Below are 27141 nucleotides of genomic sequence, written 5' to 3'. Positions count from 1 at the left end.
GATGAGAGCCATCAGTCCCTTCCCTGATGGGTGCATTAGACTCTGTGTTTCATCAGACATAGTAACAACCTTGCTTTTTTTTCACTAGACAAGACTGACACAGCTAAGTGTACACTTAGGGACCAGTCCACTGTAATCCTATTTTTTGTGTAGTCAGTGTAGTTCTCTTTCCAGCTCTACTGAACCTCTACAAACCTCCACCAACACCTGAACAGCCTCAGCACCCCCAACTGCACCATGGACGGCGGGATCCGCACGTGCTGCATGGCTAGAGACGCACAGAGAAAGTCCAAAACTGTTTCCCTGCTGAACCAAGCTCGTGCTGTCTGAGCAGCCAAAGAATTACAGGTATCTTCTTGGTGGAGAAGGACCTGGCCAGATGTGAAATCCTTTGATTCGGAAATCAATGGGAATTTTCCCATTGACTTTGGTGAGAACAGGGCTGCATCTAGAGCTTAACAACCTCCTTTCAGTAGTTTTTCTTTCTCATTCAGCTTCTGTCCAGCCCTGGACTCCAGTTGCACAAGTACCTGGAAGCTGTAAGCCTTCGACTAAAGTGTAGAGGAGATGTGTACGACTGCAGCACCAGAACCACTGTATGCATTATAACTGACTACTGATGAAAAAATGATAAAAAAGAATCTTACTTTAACACCTTGGCAAATATAGGATTTTCTGTTTACTTTAAAGAAACAGCAGCTTCATATGTAATTATTTTCTCTAACATTACTTTTTTTTCCCCTGTTGGCTGAATCCGTTACATTATAGCCAGTGATCCTGTGTACAGCAATGTATATGAATAATTTTCAGAATATGTCAAGACCTACTGCCAACATAAATAAGTAGGTGTGCCTAGAGGAACAAGGTCATTTAGGGGCAATGATACAACAGGAAAACCTGTCCTAATGTTTTAACGTTCCAAATGTGTTGGGGAAAAAAAAAATAATCCTGGCCCAAAAAGTTAAATTTCCCTGTGTAACCCTCAGAACACATTAAAAATGTTCAGGTTATTAATATTAATTAATCAATTAATACTATTATAATCAATTAATTATACAGCGCCTGCAGTCCTGGAAAGGGATCTTTACGTGTCTGAATAATAAGAAGCTGACATTCTACTCCTGCAGTGCAGGAGGAATTTTAAAATATGGCAACTTTTAAAATATTCTTTGCACTGTGATTCTTCTACAGAATTAGTCTTTAACATGCATTTGGTTTTTGCAGCCACAGGATGGCATTCACTGCTGTGCAAAGGGTCAGTGAAATGTAAGCAGAGCCTAGGAAGCGTGCTTTCCATCTGGGGAAAGGACATATTTAATCAAAAATTGCTAATATAAATTTACTGCTTTCTACTGATAACAACCATTTATTCAAGAATGTAATATCAAAATCTTACCATGCACAGCCTTCAAGGTTCATGTTCTTACCACATGGACCGCAAAGCCCTCAACAGATACTTATCTTGCCAGGCTCCAGTAAGCTGGGACCTTCTGAAAATACAGAGCAGCACGTCCAACTCGGGACACCAGCAACTGCATAAATCACTTCAGTTTCACTTCCATGCTTTATGAAGTCACAGTAGCTCTTCAATGGATTTATACAGGCTCATAATTTACTGTTTATTTTCCCATTAGGTCAGTATACAGGGGAGGTGTTGACACACAGCATATCAAAGGGAGGACAGCTGGAGTGAATGAATGGCCAAGGTAATTGGATTACAAATACCAAAGAGCACGGCTGAAAAGCCAGGTATATCAACCCACACATACTTTTCCCAGCTGTGAAATGAAAGTTAAGAGCAGGGGCAATCAGCTACAAGTAGTCACAATTTATAGAACTGTGTTTGAATTCAGTGGCAAGTAGCATCCAATTAACTTCAGTAGAGATGTCTAACGCCACTAGTAAAACGACTGGATTTAGAGTGATGAGCAAGAATGTCAGACTGAGACAACCCAGTAATGCTATTAACCTTTGTGAGATTGCCCCGCCAGTAGTGTGGTCTGGGGGACAATAAAACACTGCATGAGGCAATATGCCCAATTTGGTAGGGCAGGATTGATAGGTGGGAGAAGAAGGAGAATTTTCCTGGGTTCGTTTTATGGGCCTCCAATTAGCCCTCACTAGGTGAAGGGAGCTAAAGGGGGGACACAGGAGGAGTCCCTCTAATGAGTAGCTTTGTTGGTTTGAAGCAGAAGAGATTGAAAAAGCAAAGTTTCAGAAGCTGCTTTGAGATTGTCTCAGGAGGTGTTAAAGGGGCTGGTACTTAGTTGGAAATAGCCATGAGAAAGCTCCTGATTTGTGGGAGTTGTTGAACAGCACAAGTGCATCCTGTCAGGATCCGTACAGGAGGCGTAATCCCTTGGCACAGAGAGATCAGATGTGTCAGTGCCATGTGCTAATCCTCATGGTTAAATGCTGGGGTCAGGACTGCAGATGCTCACTCATGATGTGGGGTCCTGGCTGGCACAATCTATAGATGCTGCCACTGCTTCCTTTGAGAAATTGTATACAAAATATAAATGTACTTGTTCTCCAAAAGTGCATCCAGCTTTAGAAATGAGGGTATTAACAGCAGGTCTAATCTATGGATTACTGGTCTGACAAAACATCTAAATCTTGTTTACAGGCTCAGTGCAGCAGAGGCAGTTTGTCAATCATGTGAAGTTTAAGATGCAATTCCTGTTTGGCTATATAAGTCTGGTGAATGTGTGCCCAATAACTTTTAGAAAACAGAACATGAATGGTAATTTATTCAGATACTGCTGTTTAGGCATCGAAGGGCTAGTGGAGTGTATTGCACCCCAGAGAAATCAGGGTGTGTGTCTCAAATTAGGAAGTCCTGAGGTAGATCTCAGTACATGCTACAGCATGGAGGATCAGGAAGGAACACCAAATTAGCCCCGCAAGAACCGAATGAGGTACTGAAAACACAGCCCACAGCTCCGAGTAGGGTAATTTGCTCCATCAAGAAGCAGGATAAATGACTGCCTCATGCTGAGCACTGTGCTGCAGCAGCAAGGATTTCTTTCAGGAGCTCAGCAGCTTGCTGGAAGTTGGGCGTCCCGTCACCAGTGTCATCCATCACCAGGTACCCTCCCTGTGCTGCAGAAAACCAAAATCTTCTGCACATGTCAGACTTCTTACTCATCAATGACCTGGATGAGGGGACAGTGTCCCCTCGGCACGTGTGCTGGTGACACCCCACCGGGAGGGGCGGCTGGTGCCCCAGGGGCTGCGCTGCCATCCAGCGAGGCCTGGGCAGGCCGGAGAGCTGGCGGAGAGGGACCGAGTGACCTTCAGCAAAGGCCAGAGCAGGGTCCTGCCCCTGGGGAGGGACAGCCCCAGGCACCAGCAGGGGCTGGGGGTGACCTGCTGGGGGGCAGCTCTGCGGGGAAGGGCCCGGGAGTGCTGGTGGGCAGCAAGGTGCCCGTGGGCCAGCGGTGTGCCCTGTGGCCAAGGGGCCAGTGGGACCCTGGGGGGCACCAGGAGGAGCGTGGTGGCCAGCAGGTCGAGGGAGGGGGTCCTCCCCCTCTGCTCTGCCCTGGTGGGGCCGCACCTGGAGTGCTGGGGCCAGTGCTGGGCTCCCCAGTTCCACAGAGACAGGGAGCTACTGGGGAGGCACCAGCGGAGGCTACAGAGATGATGAGGGGACTGGAGCATCTCCCTGATGAGGGAAGGCTGAGGGAGGTGGGGCTGTTCAGCCAGGAGGAGAGACAGCTGAGGGGGGATCTCATCAATGTCTACAAATATCTTAAGGGCGAGTGTCAGGAGGACAGGGCCAGGCTCTTTTCAGTGGTGCCCAGCGACAGGACAAGGGGCAACAGGCACAAACTGAAACAAAGGATGTTCCATCTGAATATGAGGAAAAGCTTCTTTCCCTTGAGGATGACAGAGCCCTGGCCCAGGCTGCCCAGAGATGCTGTGGGGTCTCCTGCTCTGGAGACATTCAGAACCTGCTCTGGGTAAACCAGGTTTAGCAGGGGTTGGACGAGATGATCTCCAGAGGTCCTGTCCAACCCTGACCATCCTGTGATTCTGCAATGCTTTTTATTAAAAAAGCCACAGGTTTCAATTGATACTTTCTAACTGAGAGTTGGACACTATGAGGATTAAATGCTTGAAGAGAAGCATTTAAAGCAAATATTATTTCACTTTTTAAAACGGTGTTCTCTGGCTGAGGTGCTACAATTAAGGCTGCACTCTGGCAGTATCTAGTGGTTTGCAACAGAAATAATGAAAAATCCTTAAATAAACGTGGTAAATGCCAATGGAAAAAGATAAACCCTGGGCTTTGGTATTTAATTTAATCCCACAAACATATGGCCAAAGTTACACAGAGAGTATCTGAGCAGGTCCATTTCAACACAAAGGGTTTGGTGAGGAGGATAAAGACTATATGCAAGTGAACCTCATGTGCCAGTTAATATTTTTATTCCTTCTGCTATACGTTAAGGCCTTCTTTTGAGACCAAGCTAATGCACTTGTCTCAATGACTTCTGCATCTCTCTCAGTCAACCGAGGCCATGCCACTCTGGCATACTTTGATGTATCACATAATAAAGCATCATCTCTGCTTAGGTAAAATATGTAGTCTAAACTTGCGAGTTTCTAGAAATTTTCAAGTATTTTTTAAACTGTGGTCATCTGTTGTTTTGGGTTTTTTTAGAAGTGTGGCAATATAAAACCATGCCATTAAATTCTCCATGTTTTTTTCAATTAAGTCTTCATAATAGCTCTTTGGCCTTGAGGGTTAACATTTTTATTTATACAACACCTTTAAAATTATCTGGAAGGATAGTGGAAAGAAACAAGATTCATGGGGAAAAACAAATACATTTGAGGCTATGACTGAAAGTATTACGCTATTTGTTGGTATCTGGATTAAGGATAACATGCTGGTCCTCAGGAAAGGCAAAGCCATAAACTGGCAGACTGCTATTAGTAATATTTGTATTTTCACTTTCCCAGGAAATGTGAGAAAAAATAATTCATTATTTTGATTCTGACATTTTTACTCTCAATTATTCATGTAAATACTTGCTTTTGAGTATTTAGAATATTCCTTGCCAAAGAATGTATTTTTTTTTGCCAAAACATAAAATGTACTCTAGGACTGCTATGATAACATTTTCAGCATCTCTGTATCAGGAGAAATTAGCAAACAGCAATATTACATTTCAGAATGAGGAGATTAATCTGTTTCCTGACAACCAAAATTTGTTAGGCTGGAAAAAGAAAATTACTGCCTTTGAGGGCAGATTTCATAGCACTCGATGCTTTAGGGCCTTTGTACTTCTCTGTTTAAATCATATCTTCATAAAAAGCAAAAGAATTGTTCGGTCTCTGATTATTATCAAGCTGAAGTCAGATAAGAAAAGCATTAGGATTCTTATGTTCCATGATAATATATATAGGGAGTAAAAAGGTGTCAAATATGCTTATTAAACTGATTCTCAACCCGATTAGAGGTTTTCTTATCTCTAGGTGTCTAGTAAATACTTTGATTTGTGTCATGTTACAAATTATGCTGAATACTCCAATCTTATTTTAGTACATTTTACACAATGATGCACTTCTGCTATAAAAAAAATATTTTTAAAATAAAAGAAAAAAAAAAAATTCAGACTATCAGGTTTTTGCATGACATTTTCCTACCTTTCAGGTATGTCTTTTTTGCTCAACCTGAATGTTGAAGGATTATGTGGCAGAGAGACAGGGTGTCAATCTGGGAATACGAAGGAATAAATAAAGAGGGAAAATACATAATATTGAAAGCCGTTACAGGCTATGGTGAGAAGACTAAGGGATGTGATGAGACTCAAAGAAAACGCTGTGTATTTAAGGTGTACTAGGAAGAGGTTCTTACCAAGTGCATGGACTGTTTGGGTCAGTTTGGGGTAACAAAGAGTTTTCAGTACTCCACCAATACTGGAAATGATGAGACCCTGGATAATATAAGCATTAACAAGGTGGAGACAAAAAAAAAAAAAATAAAAATCAGAGGACGAAGCACTGACAAAACCCATATGATGTTACTCTAGAGTGACAGCGTGACTGAAGGGAGTAGACCTCAAGAATAAGGATGAACTTCACCATGATGGAGAGAAGAGAGCTGCAGGGAAGATAGTAAAATATTACAGAAATTGCAAAAGGAAAGAATTGTTCCAGTTTTTCCCTTGCAGAGGCTACCTGCAAACCGGTAAGTCTCACAGGTAAAGATGATCTGGGGAAAGCACCACTTAAGATGCAAGTATCCTGGGAACCATCTCCTGTCAGACTCCACAGATAGTGCAACAGCCTGTGATCAAAAAGCACATCTCATACTAACCCAAAGTCCACTCAGGGCATAGGAATTGGGAGATTTAGTGCTGGGATCCCTCTGTAATGTTTACAGGGTGGCTGGATTTGGAGCATATGAATGGTGGTAGCAAATGAAGTCATGTGAAAATATTCCAGAATTAACTTTTTTTCAGAGATAAAAAGCATGAATTCTGAACCACTTAGCACAGATCACCCTGGGAGAAAGGACAAATGGATGCAAAACTTGGTTAAGAGCACGTTTCTAAATGATGGATTAATTAGAAGGCATACCAGGATTTCCTATGCCCAGAAAGGATTTTAGTACAGAAACAATGTATTTATAACTGAGGAAGACGATGCTCCCCTGCCTTAAGTGCAAAGCTCATCTCGGTCTTAGCCAGGAAGGCAGGAAACTGAGACCTTCACAAAACGTGTGTGTGCACCCATGTGTGTGTGCTCCAACACTTACAGACATAAATTAACAGTCTGGCAGCTGATGGGTATTGCAAATGCTACAGAAAACATGATATAGCACTAAAGCAGACATGCTTCAGATAACACAAAGGCTCTGTACATCTAAAATAGATTCAAATCATGTGAAAGATTTCCTGCTGCTTCTGCAGAAGATTAAAACACTGGCACATTCATAAAGCAAATGTGAAGATTTAGCAAAGCGGTGTGCCCTTCACAATGACTCTTTGTCTCACCAAGCATGGTGCTTGGCAAAAAAAGATACACCAAAAGGGTATATCTGACCAATTTGGGCCTGGTAGGTGGGCTCCAGCCCCTATAAAAGAGAGCTACAGATCTTAAGAAATATACAATGAAGCAAAAACCTGTTAACCCTGAGCTAATCTATGAGTTAATCCCTCAGCAAGAAAGCAACATTAGAGCGAACTCCTAAATCCTGACAGAAAAGAACTCAGTACAGAATTAACCACAGAACTTGCCTACACAAGCTTAGCAGGAGGAATGATTTATAAACCCAGAAGGAAGACCTACAATATATCCCTCTTGTTTCAACAGCGTTTAACACATGGGTGCAGACCTAATTTTCAAACCACACAATAATGTTTGGTGTTTTAATAATACTTTTCCATCCCATTTGCATTGATCTAATGCTCTGCCATCTCGTAGTTCTGTGAACAGAGCAGAAGAAACAGGTGTTTGGTATATTTTAAATTGCTTTTCTCTCCTGCGTTCACTCACCCATTTCCAGACATACCTGGGGAAATGCAGCCATGGGCACCAATGTCTAATTCTCTCATCCTGGGGATTATCAGGGATAACATCAAGAAAATCACTGCTACTGAAGCCAGACTAAGCACACCGCTCAGAGTAAGCAAAGGAACACAGCTAGCCCCCGGGATAATAAATATGATTTTTCCCCTCTCCACAGTTACATCACATGTCTTCACATAATACTAGTTAACCAAAAGGTCACTTTCTTGTTCTACTTGACTTCATAACTGCATGATGCTAATTCCAGTGAGATCTTAATTAGGTCCACAGGGTCAAGGAAATGCTGATACAACCCTAGGCTCCCAGGAGATGCTCCTGACTTTGCAGGGTAGCAGCCCGTAGGCTGGATTTGCTTCCTGGCACAATTCCACCTTCTCTGTTATGCCTTTAAAAAAGGTGGAAAACGACTGATAAGACAGCAGCTGAAACCTATATGCTGAGTATCTCCTTCCATGCTTGCATGCGATGAGGTGCTTAAAGCCAAGACCTGCTGCTAGATTACTATGGGTCCACAAGAAAAGTCATAAAAGAGGCGTTTGATTCCCAGCATGAGAAAGCCGACAGCACTGTGCTTTGCAGATTTTCATTTCTTCATTTCATGACCCAACAGTTCAGGTCAGTGATTCACGAAATCTGTAAAACAAGCTCCCTTCCCTCTGCAAGCTCCAGATATAGGCAAATCATTCCTTAACTAAGGCAAAGCTCTGGGCAATCACAAATGTGACTTTTCTAATGAGACACAACAACCATGGTGGACAGCAGTATGTGAACCAAAGTCCTAGCCCTAGACAACTCTGATCTTGCCGTGCTCTTCAAAATATGAAACTGAATTCGTACTTGCAAAATCATCTGTATCTTTATACTGGGTCAACTTGCCATCTAAGTAGCTAACAGGTTTCTAAACTTGGATCATAATGTTAATTGTTCCCTGTCCATTTCTAGCAGACTCACTTCCCAGTGAAACATCATTTTCCGGAAAATATACTTGGGCCAGTATTCCACTGTTGACGATGAATCCATCATCATACATATCAATGAACTGGGAAAATAAAATCTCTTTTATGAGCTAAGGAGGGACTAAGTAATAAATGAGCTGTGCTTTTTTTATTTTATAGCAAAATAAATCAACACAAGCTTACAATACTTCTATAAAAGGTCTATAAACTATTTGACTCATTTCTATAATTGTCAAGCATTCAGAACAAACCCCCAAAGGTTTGCATATTGAGTTATGAAGATTTTTTATTTAGGAAGTTCATTAAACATAGAAAAGTGGACTGCTTTTCTTCATTACTATTGGTATCCTGATTCAATAGAATGGATTAACTAAACAAGTGTCAGACTCGTAATGCTGGACTAAAATACTAACATGTAAGAACCTTCAAACAGTATCAGACTAGCTGGATGGCTTAAGCACTCTCCAAGAGGGGCTAGATTCAGATACCTGGATATAAATGATGCACTAATTGAGCTGTCAGCAGTGTCTTTATCCTTGACATCATCCTGGTGTTAGCATGTGCAAAACTTAAGAGAAAAAATCCAGTCTTGAGAGAGTTAAAAGAATTAGATTAATAGTGTCTAAGAAAATAAAGACTGAAATCAACCATAAGCACAAGGCAAAAAGCAAACAAAGCATCCTCAGGGTTTACAAAGACTACAAATGTTGTGGAAATGTCATAGACATTCTTTGCTCATCCAGTCTCTCAAGGCTGTTGGTATTTCACTGAATAACTGAAATAAGCTGAGTGTCACCGCTACTATTTGATGTATGTGGACCCATTCTTGCCCCTTGCCTTTGGTATATTATTATGTCATCAGAGTTGTGTGTACATTTCCTGTTTTTAACACAGAATGTTAAGGAATTTAAATATACGACTCTTTTTTTCTTTTTGTAAATTAAATCTTATTTTGCCCCATTACTATCCTTTTATGAAGTTTTTCCTTATTTAATATGAAAACAAAATTAAAATTCCATATGCATGAAGAAAAATGTTATTACACTCAGTTTTCTTAATGCTTAGGCTTTGTCGTCTGTGTTACTTCTCAAGTTGCTATCTAAAATAAAGGGACATCTGGGAGCAATTGAAATTTGCAATAATCAGAGAAAGGGATAATCCGTAAAAACACGATGCCTTAATTATTTTGTAGTTTAAAATTCCTGTTCATATCTCATGCAAAGAGGCCACTGAACTAGTAATATTTTCAGTGATATACTTGATAATTCTTCATTTTATGGGATCACATTAGTTAGACAACAGTCTTATCGAGGAGACCACTTATCACTGCAGACAGATGAATCACACCAGGACTTTTCCCATATTTTGCTGTGTAAGACTTTCTGTCTGAATACATGAGAAGCAATGTGCAATGTCATATGCAAATCTCCCTGAAAGAGAGTTTTAACCTCCAGCCATCTCGAGCCTTTGGAAAGTTGTTGGCTACTCCTGAAAATAGCAACTTGATGGGAAAAAAATGGGAGGGGATGGGGGGCAAGTGCAGCCCACGCATGTCTATAAAAGTGGTGCAGAATAACAAGTCTTGAAGAACGCAGGGTACAGTGTGGAAATCTGCAGCATAAGATGAGTGAGTTCAGCATGCACCTTCCATACCAGGAACTCAGGTCTCTGCTAGATCCACCACCACACTGAACTGTCCTGCAGGTTACTTCAGTACTTCACTGCTGATGAACCCATGAGGAGGTAGCACAAGATGAACGTGCTTTTGATCTTTTAAAAACTGTTTATTTTCTTCCCTTTCTTTTATTTTTTACCTCCCCCCCATTTCCTTTCTTTTTTCCTTTTCTTTTTTCCCCCAACTTCGAAGTTGACATTCAAGTTCAATAAAGTTCACCATTCAAAGCTGACATCATGATATAGCCTTCATTGTGTTTTTAGAAAGTTGCCTCTACATACCTACTTATTCCACTAAAAATCCCTTTAGATGTCCTCAAAATAATAAAAAATAATTCTCTTATTTCCAACAAGCACAGCCGCAAATAATTTTTAAGCTCAAGCTGCAAATAAGAGGCGGTGTACCTGTTTTTTTTCATTTCCTTTGCATCATCCAATAGGCTTCAATGTTAAAAAAGGAAAGGCATGTGCCTTTGGAGCCATTTAAACCTCAGACAAAATGTTCAATCAGACACACTGCCTCATTTTTACTCCATCACCAGCATGTCACCAAGAAAAAATGCAGCTTTCTCTGCCAAATGTGGGCAATGCTAAAGATCCATGAAACAAATACTTTCACAGATTTGTAATCCAGGATTTAAGCTACCAATGTTCTGTAGAGCACCATTCAGCTACATAAGCCCAACGAACTTCAGCTTTTGTACTTCTCCTGTAAAAACATACACAAGCATATTGCTGCATGGCTGCCTGTGTTCTGCAGAAAATACTGCAGTTTCTCACAAAGGACCACTGACTTCAAGCATTGCCACTAGCAAAGGCTACAGCCTAACTGAGTAGGGCTGAAAACGAAAACAAGGTTAAATCTGTTAAGTTCTTGCACAGGAGATGCTGGAGGAAAAGAGGAGGATGGCAGAGAACACAGTGCCCGTCCAACACTGAACCACCACTGTGGCATTTGTGGGAAGAACTGAGATGAAAGAAGAACATTGTTATTTTAAAATGGTATTTTTCAAGATTTTGAACCCTTTCTCCCCTGCAAACTGTGGCCATAAAATTTCCAGCAGCTATTTCCCCTGTGATGTTCCAGACAAAATTCCAAGTGCAATGAAATGATAGTCCCTCCATCAAAACTCCCCTCACAATTACAACTTCCCATTAAATGAGTGGAAATTTGAATTCTTTTTAAAAGGCCACAATTACAGCAGATTATTATGCTTCCCTCTAATTACCGCATATAAATACATACCATGTAACACAGTCTACTGTACGCTGTTCGTGTACTTACAGTAAATAGAAACCAATACACTTCATTCAGACCATGTATTTTGATGCTCATATCAGATTTACCAATTTATCTTCATTACAGCCCCTTGCACTGTTACTGACATCCTTCTCAGAGCTACGTAGGCTCAAACATCACAGCAGAAAGATTGATGAGGCTTGCATATACTGATTTGTGACAAAAGCAAGGCACTTGAGAGGCACAGTTACTATTCTGATAGCGCGAAGTTGGCTAAAAATTAGCTGCACTAAGCCAACACTCTGCTCCCACTTCTGCTCCTCATTAATTATGGTACATGACTCAGATCTTGAAGGGCTAAGGATGTTGTAATAGTATTTTTAAACCTATGGTCTTCAGTTGCTTTTTCACTCCTGAAGATTTTTAGTTTTGACCGTGCTTATTAGAAACTATTGTTATTTAGAGAGGCTTTGAATAGACAAGTTTTCCACCATGACAAATGTTAAAAGATAATTTCTGAATGAATCTACAGTGGTAAATTTAAACATAAGTTTGCAGGAACAGAGAAATACTATGGATAAACTGGCTAAATGCCTTAAGAGCCTGCACCACGTGTTCATCAAGGAGAGACTTAATAGCCTCAGCACTTTAAAAGCACCAACTTATTATACACCGTTATCAAGAGGATGAAGAGGCCATCTGGTACTACAGATGATTTATCCCTCCAATCATAAAGTTTCAGAGACTGTATCTAGAATGGCACACTGAAGCTGCACTTTTGGCTCATTCTTTTGCTAAATACAGATCTTGCCCCAGCAATTCCCAGCAAACTGAACTCCCCAGAGGTGGGTGCATTTTGCAGAGGCTTTCTGTGTTGGAAGCATAAGTAACTCATCGTCTACAACAGCACCTTCAGAAACCACTCGAGGTGAGAAGGTATGTGCTCAGATCCACTTTCGGGGATGAATACACAAGTTAATGAAGTGTAGCCTGGATTCAACAATCCTCTCCCATCAAGCTGCACATGTACACTGGAAAGCAAACCAGGAATTATTCATATTCTGGACATCTCACAATCATCTGACACAACACAAGGATGCAGATCCTGCATGAAATAGTTTAATTTTTACATTTATTATTGGATCTTCACCACTCCAGCAGCTGTTTGCGTAAAATCACATAGCAAAATCACTAGAGTTTGTAAAGCTGTCAGACTAGGATTAGGAGACATCTACAAAAAGTTTGGGCAGAAAAAACAGCCAGACTATTTTCTGTGGTTTTCCATAGCTCAAACTCCACAAGTATTTGCCACTTCTAGCTGCTTCTTTTTAGTAATTTAGTATAATACAAGAGCTGATAGAGTGAACTGTTAACATAGAAATTATTCAAAGGGAACACATACCCAGAAGAAGAAGAAGGAAGGAAAAAAAGGATAAAAAGAGGATGATGTGTCCCATTATTGAATGAGAATAAAGACAAATCACCTGATATCCAATCACCAATTGCACCTCACTTGGAAATACATCACTGTTTTCATTTACTTGCAAAGCTAGCAGGTAACTCTCAGAATTACATTTCTTGTTTCAGATGGATATTTAAATACTTCATCCCAACTACAGAATCTTTAAGAAAGTCTATGAAATACAACAAAATATTTTGTCTTGCTTCATGTGAGAAAGTAATGTAATCAAGTGGTCATTTTCCTCCCATTGCAGGTAGAGCTATTTCATTAGTAAGAATTCAGTAAATTAAGAGACCATCCTGTATAAAATCCAGTGACATCCAATTTAAACTTAAGCAGAAAAATTCTACCTGATAACCAGCACTGATCAAAACAGGCAGCCTTGCAAGACATTACAAATGTGCAAAAAAACCCCCAAGCTCTCAACTCAGGAGCAGAAAAAATACAGCATTGATAATGCTACAATCAGTGAAAAGTCTGGGAGAAGAAATAATTTTTTTACTCCTCCTAAAAAGCCCGAAACAAACAAAAAAATACAACAACCTTCCGCAAACATCATCACCAAAACAAACAAAAAATATCAATTATTATAATGGGGGGGTCTGTTTCTGACTTCATCCTGCATCTTTTGACTCAGGGTCTAGACACGTTTCTGCGCTTACTTTGGAACCCACTCTTCAGTAAGTGTAAATCCTCTGACAGCAGCCTTGAGTACCATTAAAAAAGTCACGTGGGCACAGGTCAACACATCCAAAGAAGATAACTAAAGGAGGACACAAGAAGACATGCACAGCTCATCTGGGCTCAGTACTTACTTTGCAAATGAATTCTTGGGCACTGTCGTGGTTTAACCACAGCCGACAACCAAGCACCACGCAGCCGCTCACTCACTCCCCCCCACCCAGAGGGATGGGGAGGAGGATTGGAAAGGAATGTAAAACTCAAGGGTTGAGATAAGAACAATTTAATAGGGAAAGCAAAAGCCGCGCACCCAAGCAAAGCAAAGCAAAGCAAGGAATTCATTCCCCACTTCCCTGGGCAGGCAGGTGTTCGGCCATCCCCAGGGCAGCCGGGCTCTGTCACACGTGACGGTTACTCGGGAAGACAAACGCCATAATGCCAAATGTCCCCCCCTTCCTTCTTCCTCCCCCAGTTTATATACTCAGCATTACGTCACATGGTATGGAATATCCCTTTGGCTAGCTTGGATCACCTGTCCTGGCTGTGTCCCCTCCCAGTTTCCCGTGCCCCCCCAGCCCTCTGGCTGGCAGGGCCCAAGGAACTGAAAAGTCCTTGATTTAGTATAAACATCACCCAGCAACAACTGAAACCACCAGTGTCCTGTCAACCTTGTTCTCACATCAGAGCCAAAACACAGCACTGCACTAACTACTAAGAAGAGAATTAACTCTATCCAGCTGAAACCAGGACAGGTACTTACAAGGGGAGTCACTTAGATTCAAATTTCCTAAGCATGGCAGCCTTAAAAATATACATCCAGTCCTCGCATGTTTCCTGCAATATGGACAGGGACAGACCACCCCAGAAGAGCCTCCCGAAGCCATCACAGGCAGTGGTCTGGAGATGAGCATTGGCACTAAACACAGTTAAAATGACCAACATCTGCCATCTTATTTCACCTTGTTTGCACAACAACTTTTGCAAAAGAGGTGGAAATACTGTTAAGAATGGAATTTTCGCAGTAAGTACTGGCCAGTATGGGTACAACATCCCTGTCAAATTCAGGTAGGGAGAAGACAGGCTTATTAAAAATAATTAAAAAGTTGTAGCTAGGAAAGGTCTGTCAGTGCCTCACACACACACTGGGCAAAGGGGGGCAAGGGTTGCTAGGTCAGGCACTAATCACAGCTTTTCAAAGGCAGACAGGTTTGCTCTCTTTTATACCAGACAGACTACTGGAAGAAGGGTATGAAATGAAGCTGGAAGGGAAATACTGTACTACTGGGAGACCATGGTTGTCTCAGCACTTAAGGCCTCCCTAGGGGGTTAATTACACACAGAGACAGCCAGGCATTTTAGAAAATTTTCTGAGCACGCGACAAGAACAAGCACAGCTTGGCCAGCCTGGCTCCGGATCCCCAGCAGTGTATTTGCTCTGACCCCCAGGAACGCGCCGCAGTTCATCGGTAGCTCAAAGGGCTGATCTGGCCATCGGGACCGTGTCCTTGCCAGAGTCTGATTCCCTTTCCTGCACACCACTCCTAGGTGGGTTTTACAACAGTGTGGTCCTCTCCCCAGTTCTCCAGGACACTCGGTTCAGGTGTTTCTCTTCTCTGTAGTTTGCCCTCCACTCCCCATCCTCAAGCCTTGGAGCACCCTATAAAACCAATTTCCCTTTAGTGCATCTCCAGTCCTCAAAATCTTGCAGATGGTTATTTTTTCAAATGCAAAAAAATGCAGGGGAAGGAATATATTAACTTGTTTCGGTGACTAAAGCGTAATTCCTATAATTTTTATTTTTTTCCTTTTTGCTGTTAATAGTGACACTTCCCCATCTGTATGGGAATCCTCTGGCAAATGTAAATTTGGCATGTTTCACCGAGGTCTCAGAGGCAAACACATAAATACAAAAGAGACTTGCAGACCTAAGATTCTCATCAATAGATACATTTCAAAACCAATGCCAATTTATTCAGTTTGCAATCTTCTCTGACAGTATAAACTGGAAAGCTTGCAGTTATTGGAACACATGATTACTAACTTTCCAATTTAAATCCTAAAAAGGGGCAAATCCTTTTATTTCCCTCCATTTATTTATGGCCTGGAATGTGTAAGAATATACAGTGAATAATCAAGAAAAAAATCCCACCCTGAAACTTGTACAGTAATAAATTAACCCTTCTCTCCCATGTTCTGCACTAACTAAAATAATTTGGATTTTTAATAAACAAAAACAATCATGGACAAAAAGAATATATATTTTAGTATATTTTGCTGCCAGATAGTGATTGCATTGGGAGCTATTTTGTCCAGATGTTTTTTAACTTGTATGGATTTGAAGAGAATTTCCAAAAATACATAGTAGGAATGATTGATTATGTGGGACAACAAGGTTCTTTTTTTACTTGCACCAACACAAATCAAGAATTCCTTAATTCGCAAAAAGACAAGAAAAGAGTCAAAGATTTTCTACCCAGAGGAAAAAACCCACAGCATGGTGTACAGCAGTGTGAAAGAAAACACATGTAGTAAACCCAGTAGTTTACAAGTGTATCATTCCATGCCCAACATATGTGAGCTACTTATATAAAGAGAAATATTCATCTAAGGGCCAAGGGAACGGTTTAGATACCGTTTTTAGAGGGCAAATTTAACTTGAAAATTGTCGTTGATAGCCCCAATAACTGAAAGCTTCGTTGATTCTGATGATGCAGTGAATGTGAGCAAGGTCAAAGTTTACTTTCAACCAAACGAACAGTTTGCATGTTTGATCAGAGATGGAAAAGTTTAAACGTGTTTAATCTGATAGATGGAAAATCTTGGCAAGGTTGGGGTGATTCCAACAATTTTTTTTAAAAAATCGGATATTCTATACTTCTGTCACAAATAAAATGTAAGAGTGACAAAAAAAGATTTAACTGAAGCAGGTTAGAAGTGGAAAACTAGTGCTGTGCGGATTTGTTCTATTTTTTCCTTTGCTTGTGAATTGCAAAATGTATTTCTTCCGTATAAACAGGCAATTCCCAGCTTTGTATGAGTCTGTCATACATTGAGAGAAGGAAGAATACCACTCTCCTGGAACAGGAAGAAGTGATTTAAAACTACAAAAATCAGTTAACCTTTTAACATATATTTCCCACTTAATCTTACTTCCAAAAAATGCTCTGCTTGCTGTTCCCGATCCAATTTTCTTGATGTTGTTGTAATCAGACCTGTGAAAAAAGGATGATATTTGTCAATATCTGTTGAAAAATATATCTCTATCGACCAGAAGAAATAAATTAATTTTCATACACTCAAAGGGGAAAAAAAATAATCTATGTGAAGCTATATCAGACACAGATTTCTTGACATCTGTCAAGCACTTTCTTCCTCAGTCCAGCCATTATGACTTTCTGACTAACAATGAATCTTTGAAGCAAAATGCTGTGATAAAAGTAACTGGAAAAATTAGTTGTGTATCTAAGTTAACGTCCTGCATTCATTACAGTAAATACATAAAAAAACTTACGAAAGTTTCACTATTTGTCTATAATTAATTGCTTCAATGAATCATTTGCATTTGACTGAAATCCGTCCATAAAAAAAAAATCATTAAAGATTTCAGAGTTCTCAAACAATTAATGGGATAGGATGCTGATTACTTCCATGCCAAGAATACTTGACAAAGAAGGTTATTTCTGTAATAACTACTTGTATACATAATGATTTCCAAATGTAATCATTCTAATGCATTAAAGGTTTTGTACTACAATTTCATCAATTTGTTCCATGCTCAAATTGAGTCTTTAAAATAAAGTACCCTTTTACATGAGGTTGATCACGATACGTTTTTTTTAAAAAGCAACATACTTTCACAAATGATTAAGCTCTTGTGAGATTTATACCAAGGAAAGATAATTAAACACTTTGAATGTTCCCTCAAGAAAAAACAATGCATATTGCCTATGAGCATAGCTTAATTTTTTTATTTTGTTCTCACTGGAGATCTAAAGGGCAGATTTGAGTTTTCCCTCATACAAAACATTTCATTGGATATGAAAATGCATCATGTGCTTGCTTTGTGATAGATTGTGATGAGTGTAAAGGGACCAACTTCTAGAGATAAAGCTGGTTTGGGAGACAATTGCAGTGGACAAAGCCAGTCTCAAGAATTCCTTGTCTCTAAGATTACCAAGGAAGACAAGAAAGTAAATACTCCCTGGACTACCTATTACACTGATTTATTTAATCAGACCAGCCAAAAATCTAAATATAAATCCATTACGACCTTAATTTCTTAAAAAAACACCCAACATAAGCAACATTTTACATCTACATAACACTTCTAGTCCCAGAAGGCTTCTACAGCTACAGCTCCTCATACTACACTGTTGCCTTCTCCCTGAAGGAATCACTTTACATATTTCGGTGAGAAGGGAGGAAATATTACTTAAAGTAATGGGATGAAATGAAGAAAGGCAAGTCCACTCTGCTTCCAGTATGTCAGACTTGCTACAAGATCTATTAGACCATAGAAGAAACACCCAAGGTGAGGTCACAGAAACCAAAGTGGATCATTGCAATTGCATGGAAGAACCTGATGATGGAAAAAGTCTTTAAAACCAGAACAACTGGTATTGCCTGCATCCAGCAATTGTAAGTATTCAAAACAGTTACACCATATGGGAGATATCTACTCACTGCATGAGTTTAAACAGACATGACAGCATGGATGACAAATTGGTGTCATTCACACAAGATCCCCCCATGTCTAGAGAGAATGCAAAGATACAGGGAACATGTTCCTAATTATGAAAGAAGTTCAATCCCAATAAAGTGATGAAATAAAATTTTCAAATTTGAAATATCCCTGTATATCACATGTGCGGTCACTATGGATACTTATCAAGCACAACCTAACCACAGTAACGAATATGATAATTTTTACATCATCTTCCCCTTCCCAGTGTGCCACTGTGAACTTCAGCTTTCTTCCTGGGCAAGAAATGTGTAGCTGTAAATTATAGAAAGTCTCTGTCCTCATCATCTTCTTCAGGCAGGTAAATTCACATTCCTATTGAAGACCAAGAGCTAACGTCTGAAACTGAATACCACTCACTGTCAGAATGAGCAGTACTTGTCGTTCATTGGTAACACTAAAACTACTCCAAGTACTACTACTACTGCTCCTCCTCAGAAAAATACTGTTACCACTAAAGGGCTTTTCTGTTTGTTTTCCTTTTTTCAATGTAAAGCCTTTAGGACTGCAATAATGGTCAGAGTGCCTTCAGACTTGAATTTCCTTCTAAAAGAGGTGTATGAACATATGGCAAGTCTCTACAACAGAACTGCCTGTGCTTTAAACGCAGAAGATCTTAGCAGATTTAGCACCCAGACCTCTATCAGCTGGTCCTGAAGGGCAGGTAACCAGACCATTACCATCAGTTCTGCCGACCTGATCCTGAAGCATGGTGCTAGCACAACTAGTTGGTTTTGCTTTAAAGAGTGCTCTGCGTACAAGCACCAGTTCCAGGCATTAGGTGGTTACAACACGCTATAGAAATAATTGGTCATTTGCACAGTCATGGGGCATCTAGTTTCCATTCCTGTTCTCTGAGGAACTCCCATGTGACACTTCCACGTATATTCTTGAAGTCTTGGATAGATCACACGGTACAAAACTACCGTTTAAAATACGGTTACACAGAAAATCAGATCTCAACTACTTGATGTTGATATTTATATAATTATGGTCATATATTAATATGGATGTGAATCTGGTCTTTTCAGATTATAAAAATGTATTTCGAGGAATCTTGTTTAAGACCAATCATCAAAACTGAAAGAAATAAATATATGCCAGTCATGTCTAAGACTACCCACAGCTTTACCACTCCAGTCTCAAAGAAATTAATTTAATGGGTTTTATGAAAACCTTGCCGTGTCCGTCCATCCCTCCTGTACTCAATACTCCATGCCATAGGTACACAACAATAGTAATATTTGGCAGGATGCAGAACTTTGAGATACAGGGGCAACTGAGAGAAACTTGGCTTTGCACAAGAGAATATATCCCAGGTTTAGTTCTTCTCTAACTGTATTAAACCATCATGCTCTGTTATGGCACAAAGACATTACCTAAAGAACATAACTCACAGAGAAAAGCAAACCCAAAGAAAAGATGTTAGGCTGCACTGCTGGTTATGATATAAAATCACAAGGGGACAATGATAAAAAACCGACCCTTTCTCTTTTCCCATCTTCAATATGTGGCATAGCTCTTCTAGACACAGCCATCTGGACAACTGTCCAAAGCTAGCTGGGAGATATAGCACGCATTTATCACAAAACAATCAAAAATACTAACAAGCTTCAAAAGTCATAGCACACCTCTCAAATGGTTTCTCTCAGATTTCCAGGGAAATATCATGGTCCTGCTATGGGCAGGAGATATTTATAACCGTGATGATTCTTTAAGAGCAGCCATGAAAATGAAAAGGAAAACTGGACCCGATAGAAAAGTTATTTACAATAAAACCATCAGCTCACAAGCAAGGTTATGTGATTCTGTTCCCAGCATTTCATACTTTTCTTTGGCTTTCTGAGTTAAAACATCCCTCTGTGCATCCTGGCATATCTGTTCCTCAGGTCATAAAACCGAACTCCTCAAACTCAAAACATTGCTTGACCCAATATTTCAGCTTGGAGACAACTACACGTTCTTACATAACTTGCTTTTCTACAATACCTGTTGCTGTTGATATTGGAGTACTTTTCTCACCATGATAAATGAAAATTATTGTTCTCCTACTGTTACAGAGTTCAGAAATGCTGGAAGGTGATTAAGACTACCCCGTACAACATGTCCCATTATACTGCAGGACACTGTGACACGTCCCAGCTGACACCGACTGGGGAACATACTTCCAGCACCTCACTGTACGCTGAATAGGTGGTTCATCATCACCTCCTGCACCATTCCATTTGAAAGGAAACTTGGTACGTGGACGGAGAAGAAATAGGTATGTCCTTCACCCCAGCACCTTATAATCTGGATGGGAGAAACAGAAATGTGGGGTGGGCAACAAAGCAGACCTGCCTTACAACTTAGGTGCAGCCAAAGCGACACAGAAAGAACAGGACCAACACTAAGAAATCCTGATACTTCATACATCAGCCTATACAATCTCCAGCCAATGCATCATCTTGGAAACTAATTGCCAGTTATTAGGGCTCAAACGTGTGACCAAGACATTTGAGCAACACTCAGCACTTAACACCGATGCTTGGGATAATGCTTCTAGCGCACTGACATGAAAAGTGAAAAAAAGAAAAATTTCAGTGACAGAGATCAAAACCTACCTGAGTTACTTCACATTTGCAAGGAGTGAAGGATGCAGTTACTAGAGGGCAGATGAAGAAAGGCCACTTATTAGCAAATGGTAACTCGATCATACATCTGATGTCTTAGAGTTAATGCCAGGTATATGTATGGACGCATGCATGCATGAGTGTGTGGGTATACACAATTGAAGATGACATAAAATTAGGACCGGTTATGAATTCAACAGTACAACTAATGCTTTATAATTTTTTTTCCCCGAAAACTGCATCTTTATTAATAATAAAGCCAGCAAAACTAAAAAGGAGAGTAGCAGCTTGTTGGTTCTATTGTATGACCTAAAATATACTTTGTTATTCAAAAGTGTCACAATGTTTTGTATCAAACTGAATCTTTTGTGATGTATTATATCTTTTTGAGCAGTAGTTTGTTCTGCTTCAATGCTTAAACTTGTGGCTATGCTAAATGTCTATATCCAATGAATACCCAGAAGTATACATTGCTCTTTGATGATATGCAGGTAATATGCTCAATCTACTGCAATTCCACTGCAATCAAAGAAGCTCTGTAAATTTAGGCTAGCTTCTCTCAAATGAATGTAATCTTTGCTTTTGTTTTCAGTCAGTACATGGAAAAACTACAGAAAATTATGAACTTATTTAACATAAACAAAGTAAGGCAAACAAATTTATATTGAAATGTAATTGAAGGTCAATATTTAATTTTTAAAAATTAAGTAACTATATATCTATTTACATATCCAAATTATTCCTTCTTCAGGAGCTTTGATTCTGCCACATAATGGTGCCAGAGCTCCAAAATTTGATTTGAATTCTGACATCTTTGTTTATGTTCATCTTTATGAAATTTTATTTTGTGCATTACTGGAAATATATTTTATAGGATGGCCTAAAGCAGAGACACTTACGTTTATGCTCATTTTATTATTAACTTGACAATAAATGTGGGAAAGTATGCAAGCAAGGTGAGAATCTTGAAAAATGCAGACAATACAGCAAATAACAACATTTCAAATCTTAGGTAAATTTGATGCTGATTAAAGTGCAAGTGACAACTGAAGATGGGGGAAATTACACCAAAACTACAATAGCCCAAATTGTCATCTGAGGATCATGTATTTATTGGACAAGACTATTTTATAAATTCCATAAATTATCAACTAGTCAGTCATCCAGAGTAGGCTATGCACATTAGCCTTAATTTATATGCCAGAAGAGTTAAGTGTTTCTTTGTTTTCTGTTCTAGAAAAGTCAAAGCACTCTCTACTCCCATTCTTGCAGTCAAAAAGGGTGATGGCACCTGGACAAACGTAAACCTGCCTGCTAACTCTGTCTTCCATACTTTAATTAGAGTGGCCAATTGCCGGTTAGGATTTTCCAGGTGAATAATCCATGCTCTGCCTTCCGTTAGCTCTCTTGTCCTCGTACAAATAAAACCTCCGCATGTCTGTGTGTGCTTAAACTGATAGAACATGTTATACAAATACATACATATATACTGTATATACAGTAAAATATTTGAGTAGGTATATGTATGTGTGTGACATTTTACATATACCCAATAAGCTGACTATTAAAATTTATCCTAAAATACACATATTTACAAAGGTATATTTAGCTCTGAGGTTTACCTATGTTCATTTTTTCAATATATGTGCAGAATTTGTGTTAGAAACAAATTTTCATGGACTTAGACACAGAAAAAAAAAATCACCAAGGGCTGTTAAATGCAAAGGCTACGGCAGAGGAAATGTCTAAGCACTGGAGAGCCTGAACAGTAGCACACAGCGGGAAACGTTGCTGTGGGTTTGTTTCTTCTGATGCTTATTCTCTATATATCCAGATCAGCCCACAGCTGTAGGTGTGACAGTGAACTAATCTGACCTTTGGCTTAGAAGAAATTCACATATTTTTCAATACTATGGCACTTAGGGACCAAAAATCAGTTTGCCACAGGCTATTTTCTAGCACAGATTGAATTTCCCTAATATGGCTATGAAGCCAAGGAAAGTTCAATAGCCTTCTCCTGATGAAATTAAATTATTTTCATTCAACCTGTGGATGGATAACCTTACCTGAGCTGTTTCCTGAAGTACTGCTTAAAAGATAACAGAATCTGGTATGGAGAGACAGCATATTTTACTGCTGTCTCTGGAAGTGTTGCAAGTTTTACGGTATAAAGAATAAATTTTTTAAAAATGAAATTTTAAAGAACTCTCTATTAATTTCTCATTTCCAAACCTTGTTTAGATGAAATATGAACTGAGTATATGACAGGTGAACAAGCAGGCCAAAGCAAAAGAAGCCAAATACGTTTCTCTCTTTTAAACCAAAGGCTGAGTGTCTTTATAGATAAGAAGTTGAGTAGGAAATCCAAGTCTTCTCCTTCTCCAGCAAAAGACTAAAAGGATACAATTTACTCTATATTTTACTGTCCATTATTAAATATTCTTTTTCTTTCTGCTATGCATAGTTATAAAAACTATTTCATTAAAAAATACAAGTGTGGGATGGGTTAGAAGTATAACTAGGGACTTCAGGCGATTACGCAGGGTTTGATGGTAACCTCAGAACATATTGCCGGGCTGCAGGTCATAGCAGCACATGCTTTACACCCTCACTGTGCACAGTGGATGTAGGGTCTTTCCCTGGGACAGCCAGGCAGCACAGGGTCATATATGCCAGGGCTTATACATCACACCCACACAGAGATGGCCTGGATGGATTAGCTGAGGTCTCGTCTGAAATCTTTCTAGACGCCTAGCTGCTGAGGGAAACTTTCTCCTCATTAAAATATCGATCCTCATCTTCAAAGAAAACAATTTTGAAACGGAAACAAGAATATAAAATTAGGGAGCTTTTTCCACAGAGCTCCTGCACCTCATAAGATGCTCTGAACATCCTGCAACACTCAAGTTATCTTATCTCAATCCAAAGTGGATGCGCTTCCCAATCTGCCTTTCTCAGATCTAGTAAGGAACAAGGATACAGAAAGAAAACCACAGGAAGGTGTCAAAGAAAACTTTCCCCATGACAGCTCTGCTTGGGGACAAAAACACCTTGGGAGTGTTTGTTGAAAATACAGGCCTTCTAACCCATGAAGTTAAACAGGCAAAAGAAATAAGTAAAACAAACACTGCTTTTCCAAAAATATTCCATGAATTCACCGACTGGTTATACATGCTGCTCCTCCACCAGAACCCCAAGGCCGTATTTGCAGACATTCATATGGGAACGTATGGGTTTACTGATGAGTTTACTAGAAATCTCAAATATTTATTAACAGTACACACAAAGGTATGAACACGGCCTTTCCATACATACACTGAACACAAAAAAGGGTACATATCTGTTGAGAAATATAGCCATCAGCTGTCAACTGTGCTGCTACTCTTTGAAAGTAATTTTAGGCCTTTACATGGGGAAAAAAAAAAGGGGGGGTGGCCACAATAAACAGCATTAGGAATTCCACCATATATTCAGGAAAGTAAAACGATCACATATTCCTAACCACAGAAATGTCGAAATGACTAGTAATAACCAGGGTAATTTTATTACCCACAGGCAGTGAGAGGCGTTGTAAACACTCTAACAGCACATTCATCTCCTGCAATAAATTAGAGATTGACAAAATGAAATTGAATTTCAAAGATAAATGATAGAAAACGATGTACATTTTACTTGGAGATGTAAACAAACATATCATTTTATATAATTACACATGTAAACCTCTAATTTAGAAAGGCTGTATTCTGATCTAAATGAATGATACTTCACTGAACAAGAAAGAGAACCCACCAGGCGAGCCTGTGCAATTACGTGGAGGACTGCTGCTTTATTGTTTTTCCTGAGGTGACAATGAGAGTGAAACGACCTCTTTGAAACAAGCCAGGTATAAAAAATGATTGCTTTTAAAAACAGTTACATTTTCTAATGTGTGGTTATGCCTGGGAAAAAAAAAATAAAGGAGAAGCTGAAGTAAAACCTTTTTATTCCTCTTTGGTTGTCCCTTCTGTCTCTCATTAAGAGTTCCCCCAGCTTATTTCTGAAAATATCAAAACTCTGCACAAAATGCACAGCAAACATATACTTCAATGAAGAATTTGGATTATGTTTTCCTTTAAAGGCAGATTCTGGCTTTTTTTGTTCCTAGAATATGTTTAAAATGACAATATGGTGTGCCAGTCTGTTCAGCCTGGTGGAACAGGGGACTCAGAGGGACTCCCTTTCATCCCTTCGAATCTCAGCCAGTGCAGTCCTCCGCAACTGCAGGCAAAGCCACCACTCCTGTAAATATTTCTCTCAGTTTTAAAAGTGGCCAGGTTTTCTGTTCCCCATATTCAACCTGGAAGGCTGTTTGGGAACACGACCGCATGGTTGAAAGCCCCCGTTTCCAGACAGACTGCGTTTATGAGCAATTTGCACTTTCAGTTTGGTCAACTGAACAAGCCAAGCTCCTTTGGCTTCCCCTCACCTAATGCATTTGGTGTTACCCTTGTATTGCAATTCCAGCCCTCATCCTCCCCGGCCTGATGGAGTGAGGCTGACCACCGTGCTCCAGGCAGTGTCTACACAGCCCCACTAAAGCAGCCTAACTACCACCTCCAGTGGATCCATTTCTAGCAGAAAGCAGCAATCTTGTTATTAATCCTCAAATATACTGTTTCATTTACTCTGCTAATGCATTTCTACCCTTCAGACTCCCAGGGACCCTTCCTTTCTATTTTTGTTTCCCCAGCCTCTCCTGTTTGGATGATGCTTACCAACTCTGGAACAAAGCAATCTCCCACTTTTTGAAGCCAGCATCACTGAAGAAGCCACCAAACAAGATAATTTATCTAGCCAATATTTGAAATAATCTGCTAATGTGTGCCCTTCAGCATGCAAATTCCTCTTTCAAGACTCATCATTTTTATTTTCTCTTTAGCCAGACCCATACGCACATATCAATTTGACTATTAATCTCCATGTCCTTGTACCTCATAAATTCTGCAGTATAACCGTATCAAATGCATTATCGAAACCCATGCAGATGACACACAGAGCATTTCTTAGAACAACATTTATCTTATCAATGACATCAAGATAGGCTGATACAATTTACTTCTGGTAAACCCATGAGCAATTTTATCCCATCTTCTATTTACTTCCGTGTTTTTAATTATACTGTCCTTCAACATACATTTGAAAGCCTTACAGATGGCAGAGGTCACGCAAACAGTTCTGTGACTACAAGGCTTACTTCTTCACCCTGTCCTCCTGCTCTTTACCACTGACATTTTTTTATTTGTTATGTCCCAATTGTACAGTTCAAATCCCAGATTTGATAATACCCATCAAAAGTAACTACTTGCTACAGGAGTTCAACTTAAGGTGCACATTTCTGAAGTGGAGATTATCACAGTTATTCTTACTTGCCAGAAGAGTGATAGCACTGAATTGGGTTTGGCCAGGAAGAAGCCAAATCCCAAACAGCTGTGGACAGCTGGATGAAGTCTGCAAACCTGCCTGTAACAAACCACAGCAACCACCTGACTGGGATTTCTTTGGGCCATAGATAGCTTCAGGCATCTCAGCCCGAACTCAGGTGGGATGAAGCTACCGCTCATACTGCAACCCCAGAAAGCCTACCCTCAAAAATGACCCCTCAGGGCAAGGGTGGTGAACCACCATCAAACACAGAAAGTCCGCAATCCGCAGCTGTGATTTTTAAATGAAAAGACTGATAATACTCAAAGCGCCCAAGCTGCCCTGGCTCTTCTAGCACAACTGATGAGCAATTTCTCTGCGGTGTCATTTTAGCCTGAGTCATCTCGTAGGGCTGTGATGCTTTGAAACAACTGAGCAAATGACCTTGAGGAACTATCACGCAGGGGCTTAGCTCTCCACAAACACTTCATACAGAGGTTCACAGTTTGTGGGATAAGAAGATTTTCAAGTTCAAATCCTTTATTAAGGCTGAAATTAATACATAAGAATAGAAACAGCATGCGTATCTTTTGTTTTCTTCCCTTATAAAGTGTAGTGCCGCCTCAAAACCTAATTGCTAATACGATGCCTCAGCACAGATTTTAACATCCCCCTACATCGCTTTCATTTTCAGGGAGAAATTACAGGATTCTATTTGGGTTATAATTAGCATATAATTATTACTGGCAGGAATAGCTATAAATATACGTAACTGGTGGCTAGCTTAGTAACCAGCACACATAATCATTATACAATTTTCTTTAATTTTTTTG

The 27141-nt window shown here is 39.8% G+C and overlaps 1 protein-coding gene across 7 annotated transcripts in view; it reads right to left on the bottom strand.

Moving 5' to 3' along the window:
- FAT3 (FAT atypical cadherin 3) overlaps nt 1-27141 on the bottom strand; it is a 419023-nt gene that overhangs the window by 121926 nt on the left and 269956 nt on the right. For all 7 annotated transcript variants that reach the window (XM_055702249.1, XM_055702243.1, XM_055702245.1 and 4 more), the window contains exon 4: nt 16706-16767. In XM_055702249.1, the coding sequence (XP_055558224.1) occupies nt 16706-16767 (62 nt within the window). The remainder of the gene's footprint in view (nt 1-16705; nt 16768-27141) is intronic.

The sequence above is a fragment of the Falco cherrug genome, chromosome 2, assembly GCF_023634085.1.
Source record: "Falco cherrug isolate bFalChe1 chromosome 2, bFalChe1.pri, whole genome shotgun sequence".
NCBI classification, from domain to species: Eukaryota; Metazoa; Chordata; class Aves; order Falconiformes; family Falconidae; genus Falco; species Falco cherrug.
This window is presented reverse-complemented; position numbering and strand designations above follow the sequence as displayed.